Source organism: Plectropomus leopardus, chromosome 5 (genome assembly GCF_026936395.1).
Source record: "Plectropomus leopardus strain MGB_pleo_1.0 chromosome 5, ASM2693639v1, whole genome shotgun sequence".
Lineage (NCBI taxonomy): Eukaryota > Metazoa > Chordata > Actinopteri > Perciformes > Serranidae > Plectropomus > Plectropomus leopardus.
Genome location: NC_142180.1, coordinates 6447129 through 6468395, shown reverse-complemented (window position 1 = coordinate 6468395; position 21267 = coordinate 6447129). Strand labels below are relative to the sequence as shown.

At 41.9% G+C, this 21267-nt stretch overlaps 1 protein-coding gene across 2 annotated transcripts in view; it reads right to left on the bottom strand.

Moving 5' to 3' along the window:
- Positions 1 to 21267, bottom strand: part of tns3.2 (tensin 3, tandem duplicate 2) — a 61549-nt gene that overhangs the window by 23192 nt on the left and 17090 nt on the right. For both annotated transcript variants that reach the window (XM_042513506.2, XM_042513518.2), the window contains 4 exons: positions 16362 to 17312; positions 9168 to 9298; positions 7771 to 7879; positions 7616 to 7684 (listed from right to left, as the gene is read on the bottom strand). In XM_042513506.2, coding sequence (XP_042369440.2) covers positions 7616 to 7684; positions 7771 to 7879; positions 9168 to 9298; positions 16362 to 17312 — 1260 coding nt within the window. The remainder of the gene's footprint in view (positions 1 to 7615; positions 7685 to 7770; positions 7880 to 9167; positions 9299 to 16361; positions 17313 to 21267) is intronic.

The window sequence follows — 21267 nt, the reverse complement described above, 5'->3', positions numbered from 1 at the left end:
CCATTGGTGTGAGTATGTTTGAATGGTTAAAAACTAAGTAGCAGGTGAAATCTTGTACAGTAGCCTCGGCCTCCACTGTATGAATGCGTGTGTGAAGGAGTGAATGTGACTCGTAGTGTGAAAGTGCTGAGTTGGTCGCTTGAGTGGTCAAACAAGTAGAAAAGTGCTATATGAATGCAGGTCCTTTTACCATTTTACCAACTGTTATTGAAATTAGAGGTTAAGTAGCTAAGCGTCAAAGGTGTTGCTGGTTTTGTCAGACAAAGACAGAAATGCAGCAAATTTTCACAGATGAGAAGCTAGAGCTAGAGAGTGTTGGTTTGATGAATGACTTCAATAATTGCTGATCATGTTTCTGTCGATGACAAAGTAATTGTTTCTGCTCTCATTGTGTTTACTCTCTGCAAACCACATGTCTTCAGCAGGGCATATTTCAGCATATAAGTGTAAAGGCTGAGGAATTTTTCTTGATATAAATGGCAACAAGCACAAAAATCAGTTTGTTCGTTGCTGTGCTCAATTATTCCAGTTTCAGCACATGTGGAAAATATGTGCTGGACTTCCGAAGCTGTTTTTATACAAAACTTTTGCAAAAGTTTGGAACCATTTAACTTGTGGCTCAGCAAGATGTTGTTTTATCGTGTATTACATGTGGGGAAGCAGTAAGCACCCCAACAAACAAAAAACCCAACAAAATCTTCAAATACTTTTTTAGTTCAGCTCGGGTCAATAGTGCAGAGAAAAGGGGGGAAACGGCCTCCATCGGTTAACCACCAATACATCAGCCTTCCATGCCTGCACCAGGGAGGCCAAAATAGCCTTTTAAAGGATGAGATCATGAACACAGCAGTGGAACAAACCATGTCATCATCCCACCAAGTGTGAGATGTCAGAGCGGCTGCAGATACTGCTGTCTAGAGCAACAATAAAAAAGTATTTTCATGCACAAAAAGACAGAGAGAAGACGTTTGGAGAAGGAGTTGTGTTTGCAAAAATTCCAGAAGCTGTCTGCAAATACCAACTGCCTGGAGGAGAGAGGGGAAGTTTTTTCTGTACATGTGTGCCCTCCTTAAAATTCCCGGGGGGGTGGGGGGGGTGGGGGGGCAGAGGCAGAGATAACGCTGTATAAACAAGAGAGAGAATGAGCAGAAAACAGAGAGAAAAACAATTGCTGAGAGACAGACAAACAGTGAAGAATGATAGGAGAAAAGGAGAAGATGTTCATAAAGTGCTTGGAAAGATTTAACACACGAGAAAAATCATTCAGTCACACAAAGCTCTCTGACAAATGTGGATGCTCGTACATACCGAGAGACGCAGTCATGATGTGACACCCTCTGAAGTATCACTTCTTCACCTTCCTGTTCCGAATTCTCTATCTCTCTGCGGTATGCTCTGCCTCCCAGCGTAAATGAAACTCTCCCTGTAACCAGAATCTCCTCCTCTCCTCTTTTTCTACAAAGCAATCTGGGCTCGACTCGCTGAAGGTTTTTTTTTTCTTCTCAGGGGCTGGATCGTTTCACTGCCATGCCCAATTCCTTTCGTCCCCAGATGGAAAAAAAAGCTCCCCGTTTGTTCCTGGCTTGTTGTGACACAGCTCGACTTCTGGGTTTGTATGGAGGGAGGGACAAGAGGTAGAGAATGTCTCCCTCCCCTCCATACATGCCTCCATACCCTCCCTCCTCTTCCTCTTGCTGACCACTGAGCATTGTTTCTGCTGGGCCACTGTGAGCACTTTCCCCCAATCAGAATGGATTCCAGTGAGGTCAGAGGTCACATGTGGCCTTTTATGGACCAGAGAGGATGAGGAGGAGGTGGTGTTTTGATGGTGGGGGGGTTGATTTGGGGGTTAGGGCATGTGTGTCCACTCCCACCATCTGCTCGCCACAAACACAGAGACAAAGGCATGCAGACACACACTGACCGTGTCTCCTGCCATGTGTCTAATCTTAGCACATCATAAATTACACCATAAAGCTCTTGATTGAATTGTGTTGAGTTTACTTTTGTCTCAGTGGAAGCATGTGCTGCGTGCCTTATTTTAACCTCCATGTCACAGGAAATGAGCCCTGTCCATCTGTGGCGCTCATTTATTAGTTTTATGAGCCAAAGTATTTGCTTAGGTAGTTACAGGACAGTTCTTAAATATTACAAATGTAAACAAAAACCTCTAAAAGCATCAGAAAAAGATAAAAACTTACAGCAGGTTGTTGTCTAGTGTTTGTCCTTGCATTAAAGGAACAGATTGTCATTATTGGAGATATTTTTTATTTAACCTGGTCTCACTACAAACTACGACCCTTTAGAGTATCTGGAGTATGAGAGCATAAGGCCTTTTTGGACACTTGGAGCAACTGCCGTAGTATAAAGGACGAGAAAGACTGCATAGGGCACTGTTCGTGTCCCGTGTGAAACCGAATGTCAATTGAGCAGAACGTTCTCACAAACTGTTTGTATGTTTTCCTATGAAAACCAATGCACCCACATTCGTACATACCCCACATATTTTGAAAGGCTACAATCATGTGACCAATGCGCTGACGGGAGGAACAAGGGAACAAGGGAAAAAAATCCAGACATTTCCGTGGAACTTTTACCTGGAGGTGCGTGTTCAGAACTGTGTGAACTTTGATTCAAGGTACCGCCTTGCCATGTTTCTTTTCCTAAACCTAATTACAGGATTGACCTAATCACCATACCTTCATGATTTTATGTTAATTACGCAGCTGTACATTAAGTACATAACATCTTTAGTGGGCCTCTATTTGTCAGATATCATATGAACCATTGTGTGTGCATTTTCGTAAGATATCATACAAACCGTTCTATTAGAATACGTTGTATCACATGATGTTAGTAACAAACGTACTTATTTGAAGCCATGATCTGTTTCTTTTTTTTTAACAGAACCGTGTGCATTTGTTGACTGAACCTCTGAGAGTAAACCTTGAAAGTTTCTGTACCTACATTCTAGTTCATTTTAAAACACGGGACTATGGATTTAACAAGCGAAAACTGTAATTTTTTGTAAAACCTGAGGTAAATTTTGAAAAACAGTGCATATAATTGGGGTAAATTAACATTCTGTCCCTTAGCCTCCAAAACTGATGCTAGAGGGGTACATACAAGTTGAGTGAGTGAGAATGTGCTGGATTATTCACATGATGAGTAGAACAGTACCACAATCCGACCTGTTCAGCATAAAGCTGGAGCTTGCAAATGGTCAGCATAGCTTGGTATTAAGTATGGAAACATGGAAGCAGCTAGCCTTGCTCTGTCAAACTGTAACAAAATGCTTACGAATGAGTATGTTATAACTTGTATGATGTGCAAATCCGCAGCACATAGCTGGTTGATGAATTTCCTTGTCTTTTGCACAAAGCCATGCTAGCTGTTTCCAGTCTTTATGCTAGTCTATTCTAGTCGGCTGCTGGCTCGGGCTTAATATCTATCAGACAAACGAGGTGTTGATATTCTCATTCCATTTCTCAAAAGAAGTTTCAATTTTAGAGCAGCTTTAACTCAATGTGTTAACAACTGGGTCACTAATTCTGTCTAATGGTATTTACCACTTAGACTATAGAACATCTCTCTGTTCAGGATCAATAACGGCACTTTAGATGCATCGTGTCTCTCTCATTCATCATTGACAACAACCCAATCATCTGGAGAGGTTTCCCCGTCCTCCCTGTCCACTCCCACGTACTTTCTCCTGACCTTTGACCCCTAAGGTTCAGACAGTCAAGTGTTTGTCTGAAGTGACCATCTGCGTCTGCTGAACCTCAGCTCATAACAACATCTACATTCCTCTGGCTGAAACCTACTTCCGCTGCCTGAGAGCTTCTGTGTATACCACTGTTTATTTTGATTGGACCACAATTACACAAAGGAAATGTTATTGCGTAACATTTTAGAGCTGCGCTTTGCCATCATGAGGAAATTAAAGCACACAAGCACAGAGACAGAAGCAGAGTTCATCTCTGGGTTGATGCATAACAGAATACTGTAATGGCTTTGCAGAGGCTAAAGTAAAAGATGTAAAGGATGTCATCAATCTGATGCCACTGGGGAGAAACTTTGTATAATAAGTATAATTTTGCTGGTTTCTATGTTTCTTTTTTTGGTGGATGGATTTCTCTGCTTTTCACTGGTTTCTTTGAGTTTTTGAGCTCATGAAATCATTTTGAAACCAAAAGATTACCCCAGAACTACAGTGACATCAAATGTCATGTTTGTCACACAACAGCTTGAAGACATTGAGTTTATGAGACATTCCTGAAATTTTTTAAAGTGATTCCTGTAAGCACAGACATGATGTTTTTTTATGGTAAAAAAAAAAGAAAAGAAAAACAAAACTAGAGGTCTTACTGAGATACATTTGGTGGAAAAGTGTAGTTGGATCCTACTTTATATCGAAAAATAGGTTTTGAAATGCTGAATGAAACCATGCTTATATGTAAAATACTATAAAATGACCAGGAAATGGGAAAGAAGTTGCTCTCATGACGGACCCAAAGAACCTTTTACAAACCTTTCAGTGTTCTTGTTTTGGTTTTATAGCCCACATCTTAACTGTTTTAGTTCATTCTCACTGCTCTCATCAACCACATTGCCAGCCACAGCTTTAGTAAAAAGCTGTTAAACCCCACTGTACATTACAAGCTCAGCACCAAACATCAGACGGATACAGTTAGAGACCAGCTGAACACAGTGGAGCATTTAGTAGGTAAAGAGACTTAACAATTGATGAAAAATATTTAGCAGGATGTATAAATGTGCAACGAAATTGCCAACTTAACAAGCTGATAGTAAACCAGCGTTATGTTTGCTACTTGTTCTGGTGCCTCAAAAAGGACAAAAATAATGAAGCAGATCAGCCAGCAGACACTGAATGAGTGTTGTGCTTTTATCACTGTACTGTAAGCTAGTCAGCATGGATGTATTAAAAGGAGCTAGATACAGAGAGCTGTTCAGTAGCTAATTAAGAAAAAACACTCTTTTTCGTGGTATGAAAGTATCTGGATCTTCCGCGACACCAGGCCCATGAGGCATGGGCACAAGAGACTTATGGCGGCTGGGTGTGTCTAGGCAGGGTAACTTCTGTTGGCAGAGTGACTGACTTACAGTTAAGCGCTTTGCTAGCACGGATGGCAGTCAAAAAAAACATATGTGGTTCTTTCAGACGTTCCAAAAGCTCCAAAAGAGACTCACAAAAATGTATCCAGTGATTTACAAGTGTCTCTTTCCCAATGTAAGTCACTGGGAAAAAGTCAAAAACCCAGTTTTAATCTAGATTTATGAGTTTTTTTTACCTACATGTTTGGCCTACATCGCCCATTCAATACCTTACTGAAATAATGTAATATTTGTTGATTGCCATAGGAGCACCTCTCACAATAACCAGCACACACAACATAGCAGGATCCCAGAATGCCCAGCGTGATTAGCCTGGTGATAACACAGTGGAAAACAGCTGTAAGGCTCAGCATGCTGACTGAATGCTCCGCTGTTGTTTTGGAGCAGCATGCTGCAGCCCTTAGTAATCACTCCCCACATTACAGTAGCCTCGGGTCAAACTGTGATTACAATAATGACTCTAAACATTAAATTAAAATAATTTAAATGGGAAATCTGACTGTTCTGTCCTGACGTGGCAAATTGTTTCCCAGACAATCATCTGCCTTTAACGTGGGAAACAGGAAGCTCTCGTCTGCCCCCCAAACTGGGGGAGAGCTCCAGATATTCTGTGCCCTTTGTTAATTCTTCTGTCCATCCAGCAGAGAGAAAGAATCAGGTGTTTTTTCTGTACACAAGGAATAATGACTCTTTCATCAGCTCCTTCTCCATCCTGCCGCCGCTCTGTTCTGACAAACATGTTTACAATAAACAGGCAGAACTGCCCTTTAAAAGAATCTGCTCACTCTGCCATACAGAGCAAAATGCCATTGTAAATACCACTTTTGGTTTATTATCATTAAATGGATGAAAACATGCTGAGAAATACTGTGCGGTTATTTACTGTTGACAAAAAAACTGAGAATGGTGGGTTTGACTCACAAATATGGACTGATATCAGTTCTGATATCAACATTTAGACCATAACATTTAAAGAAAACAAGCTTGACTTGATTAACATCTACGCACCCCTTAAATAAAGGACCTGGGATGCTCTTCTTGAAGCAGAGATTTAGACTCCAGGTGCAACAGACTAAAGCATTGTTGAGTAAAATCACTTTGTACTCTATTGATTCATTTGCACCTTCTGTGTTAACCTGCGGCAAGCCTAATTTCTCATGCAAGACAATTATTGAACTGAACTGAAGCATTGAGAACAACCCTGTGCACCATTTATCGTTCAGCATTTGCAGTGGTGCGTCTATTTGTCATTAACATATAGACATACTGTAGAAGCAGGGATGGGAGTCTCTCAAGGTACCTCATGATTAGACTCCGGTTCAGAGGATTATGATGCAATTATAAAATGATTAGTGATGCATCTTGATACATCACTAATCATTTCTTACGACACATGGTTTTCTCTCATTCATTCATTCATTCATTTTATTGTTAAGGAAAATACACACTGATCAGCATTTACATAAACGTGCCAGATCATTTTTTCAACTGTAGTCCTTTAACAGGATGTTTTGAAACCTATAAAATGATCAAATTCACATAACATCGACAGCAACAGCAACAACAACAAACAGGAACTCCCAAGACAGAACACAAGCCATGCGCAGCAACAAGGAACAGTAGAACGCCAGTAAAAAACATAGCAGCAAAACACAGCAACAACATATAGCATTTTAGCACAAATAGCCATGAAGCAATGCTGTGACTAGTTGCTACTTTCTAAACAGTATTTGTAATGAAAGAAATTAAACAGAGACTGATTAAATGATTTTTGACTGTTTCACTCTGGCCATTGACACGTATGATATATTGTCTTTCCTCAGCAGGGAAGCCCAAAACATTTGTAACTACAACAGGAACATGACAGCCACTGAGATCAGATATGAGACACAACCACTGAAGGACACTTATGTTTTTTGACACTACAGTAAATTCCTTCTGCAGCTGTGTGGTACATATCTCCTCAGGCAGGATGTCCCGGCAACAAAAGACCCTCCCCTCTCCTCCCGTTCCCTCCCAGAACAGGATGTGAGTGGACATCCTGCCTGCAGTGCTCTCTTCCTCTCTAACCGTTAACTATTATTAGCGGACGTCCAGTATCAGCTGTCCCTATATGGACCTGAAAGGATTTCCCAATCCATTTTATCAACACCTCCAACCACTTTTTACCTATAGCCTAAAAATAACAAACAAGCCATCTGTGTGCTTCTCTGCCAGGCATGAGTTACCACAAACAGAGCCATGCCCACATATCCAGCCAATGGCAACAAAGGTCAGGCCAGGTGTGTGTATGTGTGTCCATGTGTGTGTGTGCATGTGTGTGTGTGTGTGTGTTTGGTATATTGTGCCAAAAGGACATTCCAGCCAGCCCTTGAACCCTGTCCGGCTGCAATCAGGACCTGGTGTGTTTGGGTTTAAACTCTAGTGCCCTTGCCAGTCACACATGTATATGGTCACACACACACTTGGGAAAGCGTACCTTTTGTCCAGCTGTGTTGGTCCCACTGCCCATCAGTCCTGAGCTGAGAAAACTCTGAGAAATTTTTCACTGGGAAGAGAAGGCCGACGCTGATAAGATTCCAAAATGCAGACACACCCACATCAAGAAGTATCCATTTTGACGTTATCTCTTACCATAGGGCGTCGGAGGAGACACGGGGAAGGCCGGAGTGGGAGGGACGATGTCCGAGCTATCTGTGTGTCTTCGATAGTCCACGCTGTTGGTTTTGTAGAGATGCCCATGCTTTCAAAGTAAATGACAGAATTAAAAAAATAAAACGAAAGAAAATAAGGGGAAAAGTCAATAGCATGTTTTTAAAGGGTAACACGCCCACACACACCAGCAGACATCAGTCTTGTGATCTGTGTGTGGCTACAGCTTGTGTTTTGGTGTAAACAGTTGGCCTATTCATGCCACCCAGCCATGAGAGTGAGTGCAAGAGTAGAAACCTCAAGTCTTAAAAAAAAGAAAAGACAGCAAGAGAGAGAGAGAAAAAGAGGAAAGTAGAAAAAAAATCTTCAGAGATGCAAACTTGATGCAGAGTTACAACTTCATTTCATTAGAGTGTTTTCACTGTGTTGTAAGCCCCGGTGTTTACATTTTTATTTTATGTGTGTACCTTTGAAATGTTGACTAAGGAGAAATGTGGACCCTGTGGTTGGACCAGTTGGGAACTACTGGTATGATCTGATCAGGGCTGTCAACAAGACCACTTCACCCAAGTGACAGAGACACATTTTTTCTACGATCTTTAAAGCGGCAAACTACTGTGATTTTAGGCATCATGCTTGCATTGCAGAAGCAAAAAAGGCACATCAGATATGACATGTAACACAGCAGCATCGGCTTCTACTGTGATGAACAACATACCTGTCGGCAGTGCTTTGTAAACACTAGTAATGGCATTGTCATGGAAATAACAATCATTTACCAACCCTCATAAAGCAGCTGGTCTTGTCCTCTGCTCAGAGGGAAAGGAGCTCCTGAATCTCATTGTTTTACATTTTTACAGAATCTGCGGACATTTTTGGCTGCTGTTCTTCTTTGAGTTACAGTAGCTGGTAACCGCTGCTGAACTTCAAAATGGCAGTCAACAAACCAATGGGTGACATTACGGTAGTACATTCATTATTTATACAGTCCATGGTCTCTCCTCAACTCCTGAGGGAAGTACCTGTCTCTTTAGCTGCTAACAGCTCCACTATATTCACCAGCTAGTCTCTAAAAGTGTCTCTCTGCTATTTGGTGCTGAGCAGGTAGTACTCGGAGGGTTCTAAAAACAGGGAACGACGCTCTGAGAACAGTGAGAGTGAACCAAAGCAGTAAAGCTGTGGGCTCTACAGCTTAAAAGTGAGCTGAAGTTGTGACGTGAAGCTGCATATCCATGTGATAATTCTGCTTTAGGTTCATGAGTGATGATGATTTCACATTATGAGAGTATTAGTGCGAAAGCTTCTTGCAGAATGGGTTAAGTTTGACTACCAGTGGTAACAGTGTCCGTCTGTGAGCTGAACGAGGAAACTGTGTTTACCTGAGATGGTGAGAAGGAGGGACTATAGGCTGGAGAGCCTCTGAAGCTCTGAGCACCACCCCCTCTCCATCCTGGACTATGGAGACCAGCGTAGTCGGTCACATCACTGACCTGCATCTGCTGCTTCCAACCTGAGATAATGAGAGGGGTGAGGGTGGGGGGAGCAGGAGCGTGGGAGGCAGATAAGGAGTGTCAGACAGTCAGACAGATTATGATCTGAAATATAATCAACCAAAGTATAAAACTCAGTCAAGCGTGCTGCTATGAAATTAAATATCCACAAAGTTATGTCTATTCTGGTTAGAAAAACAACAACATAACATGAAATGTTATCCACACTTTGTCATGACCAGATGGCAATAAAAGGTGATGACATGGTTCATGTTTGGCGTGTTTGTCTCTGTCAAAAGCGACAATCAGTGTGTTTATCATCAGCGTGCAGCTCCTGTCATCAGAGCAGACACTGTGTGACTAAGCAAGACCTGTAAAAACATCAAGACTGCTTGTCAGAACAAACATCTGTTGGAACAATCAGTCTTTCTTTTTTCAGATGTGAGTTCTATGTAATTGTCTTAAAAAATATTCATAAAGCATCCAAGCTCCATCAGTTTATTTTAGCCTATTGCATCAATATCTGATTATATGTCTATAAATATATAATAAGAATGTTTTTTAAAATACAACATAATTTGTACAGTCACATTATTATACTATCCACTGACTATGGTCCTAGTCTCTAGTTCTTTGCGTTACTCTTCCCCCATAGCAACCAAGTAATGCTTTTACAACCAAAATCTGTGTTGAAATCTGTGACATTGTTCTTCAAAGTAAAAGGCAGTGTACATTCCCTCATGAGAAGCTGCAGCCTTTCACGACATGTAAAAACCGATAACATTTGACCCCATGCAGGGTTTGCAAAGAGGGAGCACTAGTAGTAGTATTAGAATACAGTGTTGAGATATTCTTTCACTTTTCACTGCCTCTGCCACATGACAATAGCTACCAGGTCAAGCAAGTGCAGCTCTGGATCTTTGTCTTGGCTGTTGGTGGAAGTAGAAACTGAGAGGCAGACAAGTTTCTCTCTTCAAACAGTGATTTGTGGGGTTTGAATGGGGTTGGAACTCTTGAAGGGGCTCCTACAGTAAATGGAAAAAGCCCAAAGATGTCTATAGAGCTCCTTTCACTAATGCAGTCTATCTCTAAAACGTTCAGGAACATTTCCTGCATGTGTGAATGGCAACAGGGATTGATATTCAGAGAAATCGGTACCATCACTTTCCCACCTCACGACCTGGGAAAATACAAAGGATAATGCCAGTGCAACTGTGTTGTGAACGAAAGCAGTAACATAGCAAGAACAAGCACATGAAGTGTTACATACCAAGCAAACCAATCACAAGACTCTACTAAATCGGCAACTTGTTTACAATTAAGCACTTAGGTCAGTGCTTTTTTGAGGGGATTTCACAAAAAAACATTACTTGTCACACAATCTTGTTGAATATTAAGTACGTTCCTAGAACACTGGCTCCAGACAAAACTGGCTCCTTGCTGCTGTGTTGCTGAAAATAATAAGAGCCGTCTTCAGCCGTGTATATGTACAAACCGGTTTTGCCCAATCTTTTCTTTCTTCTGTTGAGTTTTACGGCGGTCAATAAGACCCAGACTGACCAAATTGACATCCAATAACAGCGACGAAGGCCAACTGTTGCCTCACCTCACATCACCTGTGTTTTGGCCAAAAATTGTACTTAAACACACCGCAAAGACTACAGCCAACGAGCATGTATGTACTGCGTCTGCCTGAGAGAAAATAACTCAATACACTAGGTGGCAGAAGCCTGTGTTTGCCATTCAAAAACTGGAAGACCAAGAGGTTGGATTCAAGAAGCTAGTTAGCCAGTTAGTACATTAACAACACAACCCGATGTTTGAAGAGTAAACTATATGTTTTTTGTTTTAAACATGCTGAATCATCCAAAAAGCCTGACAAAATCAAATTACTGTCATCAGTGCAATACAAACTATTCAAAAACTACAGGACAGACACTTGCCAACTGTTGACAAGACTACTGTTTTTTGGTGTGTCTGTTTGACGTCGTGGACAGGCTGGAGAACAGTTAAATAGTAGAGAGCAGCATTGACTGAGGTTTGTGAAAACTTCAGGGTGGTAACTTCTCTTTCTTATTCAGTCTCTCTTTCAAACTTGGTGAAGACTACTTTGGATCGGTGTTTTAGCGCTGTTTAGGAGGAGACGGACAGTAATTAGTTGTGGCATATCATTGCATCTCTCCCGGGGTGTTGTGTTTCCATCACTGCCAATCAGAGTCAGAGGTGATAAATATTTGACCTGGGTGTGAATGCCAATTGTACACTTTCCCATTGTATTAAAAAGCCAGATGTTTTTGTGCAGTTGAAATAATAAGGGTCCAAGAATTTATTGGAAACCATATGAAATAGGCTTAAGATACTTTTTGTTTGTCTCATTATTCTTCTACCATGAGTGAACTGTTGTAGGGTCATCATGGAAGAAACATTGAAAAAATGTGTAAAACTCTCGACAGTGAAGGGAAATTGTTTTTCAATCAACCTGTTGTTTCTTTTTTTCACCTCTACAAGGCAACCGTGAACATGTTAGCAAATTAGCTTGCTAGCTGGGGTGTTAGCTCAGCTACCCACGTCAGCCATGAGTCTATCCCAGCTTGCAGATAGTAGCAGTTTTGTTACTCTTGGAGTGAACCAAGTTTGGTGACATTGACCAGTTACAATAATTTTTTAAGCCCAAATAATACTGATAATTTGGCAACACTGGGGCTGACTTTGTATTGATATATACACAGGGAACTCATACGAGTAATTTAGTTACATAGACCTTTTTTGTTCTTTAACTCAGCTAGAATATATTACAGTGCTGCAGCCTTTGAGGAATGTGGAAACACCAAAAACACACCACAGTCTGGGGTGTGTGTCATGATAGAGATTGACCATATATGGGACCACACTCCATTGTGCATATCAACCATAAACAGCTCTGTGGAACGCTGTGAGCTCAGCTTTCACTGCGAGCATCCATCATCTCAGACTCACATGAAAGGCCAGGCTAGCCCAACTGAAACTAATCCAGTTCCTCTCCTACACCAGAGGGCCTGCTGAGGGTGCTTCCACAGAGTTCTTTTTCTTTTTTTTTACAGTGTCGAGTATCACTTGATCCCCACTGTATTTGTGAGGAGGCTATTCTCTTTTGAAGACTGCAACTCCACAGATGATGAGAGGGAGAAGGAGAGCATGATGCAAACACACTGGAGAGCAAAGTGTTGTGTCAAACTTCAAAAGCATTCCTGATCGCTGACAAAATCCTGCCTCAAAACGTCGCACGGAAAAACACACGTTACAAACAGCAACTTCAACATATACACACACACACACACACACACACACACACAGTAACTAGTGAAATGTTAGCGTTACCACTTCCAGTATGCCCTCGGGAAACATCCCCCTGACAAACGCACTGACCTACATACATGCAAACACACATGCTCCATTTCCTGCGCTCAAATTCCACGATCAGCAGAAGAGCCCCACTGACCTGAGGCTGCACAAAAACACAGTGTCAGAGGTTAAATGTCAGCAGTAATGTAACCTTGCGTGGCACTTGGCCGCGGGTCAAAGATAACCACAGCAGAGATCCTTACAGACGGGATTCAGGAGCTGTCACACCCGCTCTCGACTGCGGGAAGCTCCCATGCGAATCATCGGGCCACTCCACGGTTAGCTTTGATGGAACAGCTGCTCTGTAGGCAAAGAGCTGGGAAGTGATGACATCACTCGTACACCTATGACCCGCAGTCCTCAAACAGAAAATGAATCAGTGGTGGAGGTCGTAGCAGAAATGTGCCTCTTCCTCCTGGGTGCATCCCAGTGGATGTGAGAGGCAGTAAATCTGTCATGTGTGCCAGCAGGGGGAGAAGAAAGAGTGAAGAAGAAGTAAAGCTGACACGCATGGGTCAAAAAAACAGGCGTCATCACTGGGACATGTTCTGGTTTTTAACTATGGGACAAAGTCAGTGGTTTGACTTAAACGGGCTTCATTTGCTGCTCTGTTTCACTTTTTTCAACATTATTGTCTCTGTGTTGGATTGCTTCGCTATAGGGGTGTCTTTATGTACTAGTATTGAAGATTACCGTGATATTTTAAAATGAAATTATGATACTGTGTTTATCATACACATATAATAATATCATTTAAATAATTATGCACTTCTTGAACCGTTTCCTTGTCTTTAAATTCTCTCCCCAACGCAATCTGATTGCCTTTTTAACCATCCATTCAGTGTAATTGTTCTGTTTTTTGTACGATTTTGTACAGCTTGGTTACAGAATCTCTCTCCACCTCTCTACTTGAGCATAATTCTTTTGCCAAAAAAAATAGAGACAAACTCACAATAAAAAAAGTTAGAGATACATTTGGCAAAAGTTTTTTTTCTTTTTCTATAGATATTGCGATAATATTGTTATCATGAGCTCTTTTTTGGGTTTAGGGAGGATAATGGGCCATTGCCAAGTCAAACAGCCAAAGTACAACTCAGCCATTAGTGTGAGCACACTTCATCACATTTTGTCTTTCACTGATTCCAGTCTAATAGTTTATAAAATTATAAAAAGTTTAGTCAAAATGCAAAGTGAAAAGGCTTAGAAATATACAAATAAATTACCGTCTTGACTCTTCTTGTATACGAGATCTTACAGTAGTATTAATAGCCGTAGAAATGTATGTTCATCTTTGTTTTGTTGATCATTTCTAAACTCAAACCAAAAATCATGTGCAGTGGAAGCTGAATTTTATACTTCGAAACCCCTCCTCTACCTTATTTATATTTTCATTAACTTTTACACACAGGGACATAAATAGTTGTTGAATTAGTGAAACACACACAGGCACCCGGCAATTGTTCTTGCCCTACTCCACATTCAAAAAATAAAAATAGATTGTATTATGTAGACTGAGATAGATATCAGATATCTGACTGTCATTGATGATGGCTGAGTTGTTTAAGCAGGCATGTTGGAGACAGTTCTGTAGAAAATAGGGTGCGGTTATCTAATCGTAAACTGTAAACTGTGAGCCAACCTACTGATTGTCTTCAACCTTTTTTACAACTGTGAAGTTTCAGTTTGTGGCAGACTGCAGATCGACGGGTGTCAATACTTTTAAAATCAGTTGTTGTTTTGCATCTCTTGGAGATAATGTTGTGTCTTTTTAGGTTCTTTTAAGTGACTTTATAGTGTACTATGTATAGTGTATAGTTTACTGTGTGTCTTATATGCGATTTTTGCCTGTTTTTGTGGGGTTTTTTGTGTCCTCTGCATCTCTTTGTAGTCGTTTTGAGTCCCTTCCTGGTTGGTACCTATCAATTTGAGTGACATTTTGAAGGTGAAGGTCAGGGGGGGCATTGACTCTTTGGGCCACAGTTAACCACCCTATGAGCGTTTCTGTTGATAGAGAAGTTTGATAGAGCAGAAACATTGTTTTTTGGCTGCAAACTTTTGGCTAAATTAAATTTTAAATGGATTTGCATTACAGTACTGGTATTTCCCACTTTGCATCATTACATATGGGACACCCCAAGGCCTACATCTATAAAACTATTCTATCGTGAATCTCTTGTTATGAGTTAGGATTTGGCTCTATCTTTGTAACCATTAAGTTCAACTTTAACTTTTACAACTTCATTTTATTCGTCAGGATTTGAACTTTTCTGTTATAGTTTAATCAGAAGTTACACAGTAGATTGTAGATCTAAATCTGCTCATAAAGCTTTTGTAGTATTACTATATCTCCCTTTAATTTCACAGTGCTTAACATCCTTGTCTGAATCTTTGCTGATGAGATGTAACTCATTTAATCCCATTCAGCTGCTTGGAAACTGGAGATTCTGTAATTATGTCGGTGGATTATGTTATGATGGGTTTTCCTCAGTTTCTTTGTCTGATTGGTCCGTCTTCACACATACTTTACTTATGTCACCGTTTCTTCCACTTTTGTGCAATTCCATTCAAAACAAGACAGATTGGAGTTCAAACACATCTTGTGTAGGGACCAGCTTACATCAGCAGGAATATCCATCACCTGTTTAATCAAATACTTCCACCCTTTCAGCAAACAAGGTGCACTCAAACAAACACACCTTCTGTCACAGACCCACATGTATTCCTGTCCCTCAGGTGGAGATTTCCACAATCAGGCAGAGCTTCAGTCCTTCAGTCTGGGTTATAAATGGTTCTCTGTACAGGCTGAGCTGAATTCCACAATATAACAAGTCCAACCTGCGAGCTTCATCTGCCCGCCGGCCTGTTGACACACATGTATTTTTTTTAGTGTGGCATTTCAGCCAGTGCTAATGTCACAGTGGACTGTTTTATGTCTGAGTACAAGCAGAAGTGTGTAAAGGTACTGTTAGAATTCACTAAAGGGTCAGTTTACCCAAAATACATACATTTTAGTAATAGCTGTATTTAGCAAGGTAGCTTTAAGTGCTGAGGTTTTGAAATATCAGCTTCTGAAATATCTGTGTCTGCAGAGTCTACAGCCCTGCTCGCAGCTCTGTGAGTCTTTACTTGGTGTAGGAGGGCTTTGAGCTCATGGTTTAGCAGGTGCAATGCTCTCAGTTTGGTACTTTAGCAAACTAACATTTGCTAACTAGCACTAAACACAAAGTACAGTTGAGGCCAATGGGAATGATGTTCATTTTGCCAGAATTTGGTCATAAACAAAAGTATTGATATCCAATAGTTGTTGAGTAATCTCACTCAACACTTGAAATGTCAACCTCATGCTGTCTATCTTTGCCAGCAACATCAAAGACAGACAGCAGTGAAGCCAGCATATTTTCACATCCAGCTTGTTAAATTAAGGGTTTATTTTGAACAGTTCAATTAGTGATTATTGGAACAATGGAAAGACTAAAAAAGATGGTGAGTTTAATTTTGTTTCTGTTGATTTTGAATGTGGTGTTATTAGTAATTAAGCCGGTCTTAGTTGAGTGAAAGGGAAAAACTTGAAATAAGAAGTACCGTTGCATTTTGCTGTTTAATAAGGGAAATAGATGTAGGAATATTTTCTTTCATTTGAGCTTTTAAATAGACGTTGCCCAAGCTTAGGTGTGGTACCTCATCTACTTTATTTAGTCTTACCTGACTTATGGGTATTTCCCTTGTGGCTGAGGCCGTTGGTGTGCAGGGAGGCGGAGCGAGTCAGGGGGGCACAGCGGGTAGGAACGGGAACAAAGGTGGGGTCCAGATCCAGAATCAGCTGGTTAAGCTGCTCTATGGACTCGTCAATGTCTGTGGTTAACGATGACAAATCCTCCTCTTGGCAAGACGATGTGTGTGTCATATCACCAGACTGTACATTGTGCGGAAAATCTGCAGCATTCTGTGTGCCGTCCTCGTCCACCAGCCCTCTCTGCACCGCTTCCCTGCTACTCAGTCCTCGAGTTGGCGTGTCAGGAGCTGTCAGAGGTGGCGGCCTCTGTTTCCTCACCCTGTTCAGCCTCTCCTCCCCATCAGATTGAAGGTGGATATCGGTGACAACATCAACCATCTGCTGCTGCTGCACCCAGGAGTGTGTGGAGTACTCAGTGTGGGCTAATCTCTGCGTTTCAGGCAGGTTTTCAGAGGACAGGGAGCAGATACTGCTCGAGCTCGGTAGGTCTGAAGGAATAGCTGCTACACCATCTACCTCATCCTCATCATCTAATATATCAGTTTCCCTCTCGCTGGACGAAGCCTCTCCATTGATGGTGTGTCCCAGTCCAGACTCATCTCCAGTCATCTCCCCCTCCCCTCCACTGGATGCAGCAAGCTCAGTCATGACCTCCAGTAGAGGCTGAGCAATCTCAAAGTCCACCCCAGGGAGCAGCCTCCCTGCCTGGGCACTCTTGTCCCGTGCAGCCCCTCTCCTCTGTCCGGCTCCGGTCCGCCCCTGTGAGGTAACAGACAGACCTGAGTCACTGCTGGCGGACGGTGCTCGCTCACTGCAGCCGGGGCTGCCGACGCTTGGATGGAATGAAGCTCCTTCCTCTTTATTCTTTGTCCTCACTCTGTACAAGCTGCCATTTCCAGGGTCAGGGACATGAGGTGGAGCTGTGGAGACAAAATCAGTGAGGTCACCTTAAGGATTATATGTTGACAGAACAGGGAAAACAGATGACCTGTTGAAGCAAGGATGTCGGTTTGCTTTCAGAAGTGAGGAGGAGATGATGAAATCAGAGATTTTTCAACCACGAGGAAACTTTTTATATTTGAGGAGAGAAAATGTTGTATTTGCAGCACTGTCCTTTTCTGCCTGATCTCCTACTGATATTCAATGCTAGTTTCCTTTTAGTATTTTTAGAGTATTAAATTGAACATTTTCAAGCTTGCATCACAAGATTAACTAGGGCTTCAGCTAACTTGCTTTGTAGATTTCATTATCCAACATTTTCTTGATTAATCAATTAATTGTGATCTCTTACATTGTCAAGATCACATTTAATTGATCTTGACAATGTAAGAGGAGACTGAAAACTACTCCAAAATATTCAATGTACAATCAAGAAAACCATAAACTACTGAGAAAGACAGTGAATATTCACAGTTAATAAGCTGAAACCAGATAATTTTTACTTAAAAAATTTAAATAGTATTTCAAAAATAGTCAAAGATGCAATTTTATTTTAATCAACTATTCATTTAACAGAATAATTGGGTCAGCACAAATCCATAATTGCTCCGATGACGTTTGCAGTAGTTCCACCAATCTGAGCTTTACAGCATGGTGCATGTAAAACCCAAGGCAAAAGCTTTCACAAATCACAAAGTGTAGTGCTGTGACCTCATGGTAACAACTGAAGATGATAGAAAGGAGCATATCAACATTTTATGTATCTGGACTATGGCAGCTGCACCGAGAACCATGCTTAGAGACATTTTAGTGAGTAAATCAAAGTTAGACTGTAAAATTTGGACTTAAAGCAGCAATTACACCCTTGGATTGAACATATTTTCACTCCATATGACTCCATACCTGCACCACTATTGTACATGATTCACTGTGACAGACACACACACCCGCACACACCACCTGTTGGATCACTGCCACCCCTCCAGACACACTCAATGAAGATAACACAGAGCCCCTTTGTGTGGGCTGGCGGATATATACGTGTGTAGCTGTGTATATGTGTGTGTCACGCAAAGGACGTGTCTGTCAAAGACGTGTACCTGAGGTCAGATAGAGCTGATTGCATGCACACGCACGCACGCATGCACGCATGCACGCACACACACACACACACACACACACACACACACACACACACACACATTTTTGTGTACTTAAATTGTCTGAAGCAACAATATAGCATATTTCTAACATTATCTAAGTTTTACAGGAGGTTTGAAACATACTTGATCTGAAACATTCAGTCAATTAATCAGTTAGTCAATTATCAGAAATCATCAACTTCATACAGAGTGGACTTATTGTTCAAGTCATTATTTCAAGCAAAAATGCCAAATAATGTGAGGATTTGCTTCAGTAACGAACTTATCTTTTTTCTATTTTCAGATATTTTATAGACCAGCTATTAATCTAATAATGAATACAGTCCATAGCTGCACTCCTAAAAACATACCAGAGGATAATGTACTAGAACTAAACAAGCAAGTTCTTATCTGATACTGGTTGTTACATTCAGATGAGATAAGAGACCGGTTCGCACAGTGACTGCAACAATACATACAGTGCATACCACAGCTGTATGAGCACAGCCTCTTAAGTCCAGAGAGGCAATAAAACTCAAATACCAGACAGGCATGATAAAACCTCACAGCTGGCCTCACACACACACACAGATGCACAGAGCACATTCACACACTGATAAACACCCTGTATAATTTTCACACTACTGTATGAATTTCAGTAAAAAGACACAAACAAGCATCAGAAAGCAGCTTAGTTAATCACTCACCGGCAGTCAGGGGTAAACTTTCACTGTCCCCACTGTGGACTAGAAACAGGATGGAAGTGCTTGCTGAAACCTCCCTTCGGAGTGTCAGAGAGAGAGGAAAAGAGAACCAGATGACAAGCTGAAAGGAAACAGGGGGCAAGGACGAGGACAGAATGAAAAGGATGAGGGGACAGATAGAAGGAGAAAGGCAGGCTGAAATGAGAGCTCAGCTGAAGTTGCTCCTCTGCTGTCGTCCTCTCAGGCTGCCACAGGAAGACAAGCAAAGAACATTCTTTCTCTTAAGGTGCTAACAGCCCCCCTGTGTCATCCCCCCTCCTACTCTCTCTTCCCCCTCTCTCATCTCACTCCTTCCTCGCCTGCTCTTTCCCTGCACTACGAATCCCCGCCTTCGCCGTCACTACAAAATATGCCGTGCTATCCCTCCTCCTCTTTCCTCCCTCCTCCTGCATCCTGTCCCGGCTGACACAGGTAGCTAATGCTGTGCACAGAGCGTGCACTCATGCATTTTTATGTCTGAGGGCAAAGGAAAGGGGTAGAAGGGTAGATCATTCACCAGACTGCATGCGAGCACATATATCTGCACAGGTGGAAAAGTTTGTGCAACACACATAATGCACTTTCAAGAACAGAAACACAAAGCACAAGGACCTTGAGCCGGCCAAATATGGAGAGGGGAATGTAAACATGGGGGCGGGCTCTGGAGAGACTTGAGTGCTGAAGGGGGATGGGGACATATTGGACAAATTGCAACCTGCAACTTGAACCTGAAAGCAACATGCTTCAGCTAGAAAACAGGTGACCAGATAAAGAGGGAGAGAGAAAAGGAGAGTAAAAGAAGATGGAGAGATAGAAGCAGTGGAGGGGAGGGCTGTGAGAGGGCCGACAGGGTAAAGTAGAACCACCTGTGGTTGAAAACAACATTCTTGCAACTGGCTGCATTGCTGACTGGCTGGCACCCTCATTATGCTCATGTGCATGCGTGTGTGCTGGCGGTTAAATGTAATAGCCGTGTGTGTGTCAGCGTTCATGTGAGCGTCTGTGTAAATGTGCGTTTACATGCCACTTTTCTGCGTTTCTCCCCCCACTGATCGGTCCAGCTAAATTACATGGCTGGCAGAGCAGATTTAGCAACGGCATAAAACAGCTGGAACTGAAACCTCAACCGCCGGTTTAAAGGATTGTTTCAGCTGTCTGGGTGTATGTTTTTCTGTTGGTGTTTTTCTGTGTGTGAATGGTTATTCTAACTCAAAGGAAACTCTCTGACAAACAACCGCCTCCAAATACACAGGTCTGGCCTGGCTGCTGTCTAGATGATTGCCGTTACGCCCGTTCCTAGGAACGTCGTTGTGACCACAACAGTTGTAAGCTGTCACTCTGATGACTGGACAATTACCCACAGCACTGACCACAGCCAAGGCCAAAGTCTAAACACACTGTCCTTAGAGACTGGATCTGCGCCCACAGAGGGATACCTCTGAAAAGCAGCCAAAAATATATTTACTGACTTGGACAGTTGGGGGCAGACAAGCTCCATGAAAAGCTTAAAAAAACTCTACACAAAAACAAGAGGGCTGTTGTTTAGAGAAACAGAGCCTTCTATTTCTACACGAATTAACCAACAATGAACTTATCTCACACATTTATACTTGGCACTCTGCTGCTCCTTCTCCACAGACAGAGTGTCCAGAGTATGCTCTGCTGCTCCGAGAGTGTGAATAACCGAGCGGTACATTCCAAAAAAGCTCTGGATTTGTGAATGGTCCTGTTTGTGCCCGAGTGCGCTCCAGCACACGGAGTATTTTCAAAGGCACCAGCTCACCAGCCATTTTTTTTTTTTTTACGTAGACAATGAGGTTTTCGTATTCATGTTAACTTTGTCTGTCCGCTGTTTTGGGTAGTGTACGGTTAGTGTATCAGAGCTGGCCTGCTCAAAACAGCTGCCCATAAACACTGAGACTGAACCAAACAGTGAAGCCTTGGACACACTTTCTAAGTTGAATGTCCATAGACAGCTGTGGCCATGTACTGGTCATGCAGACACACATGTAGTATCACTAGGCTGATTTACAGATTTGTGAAAAACTTAA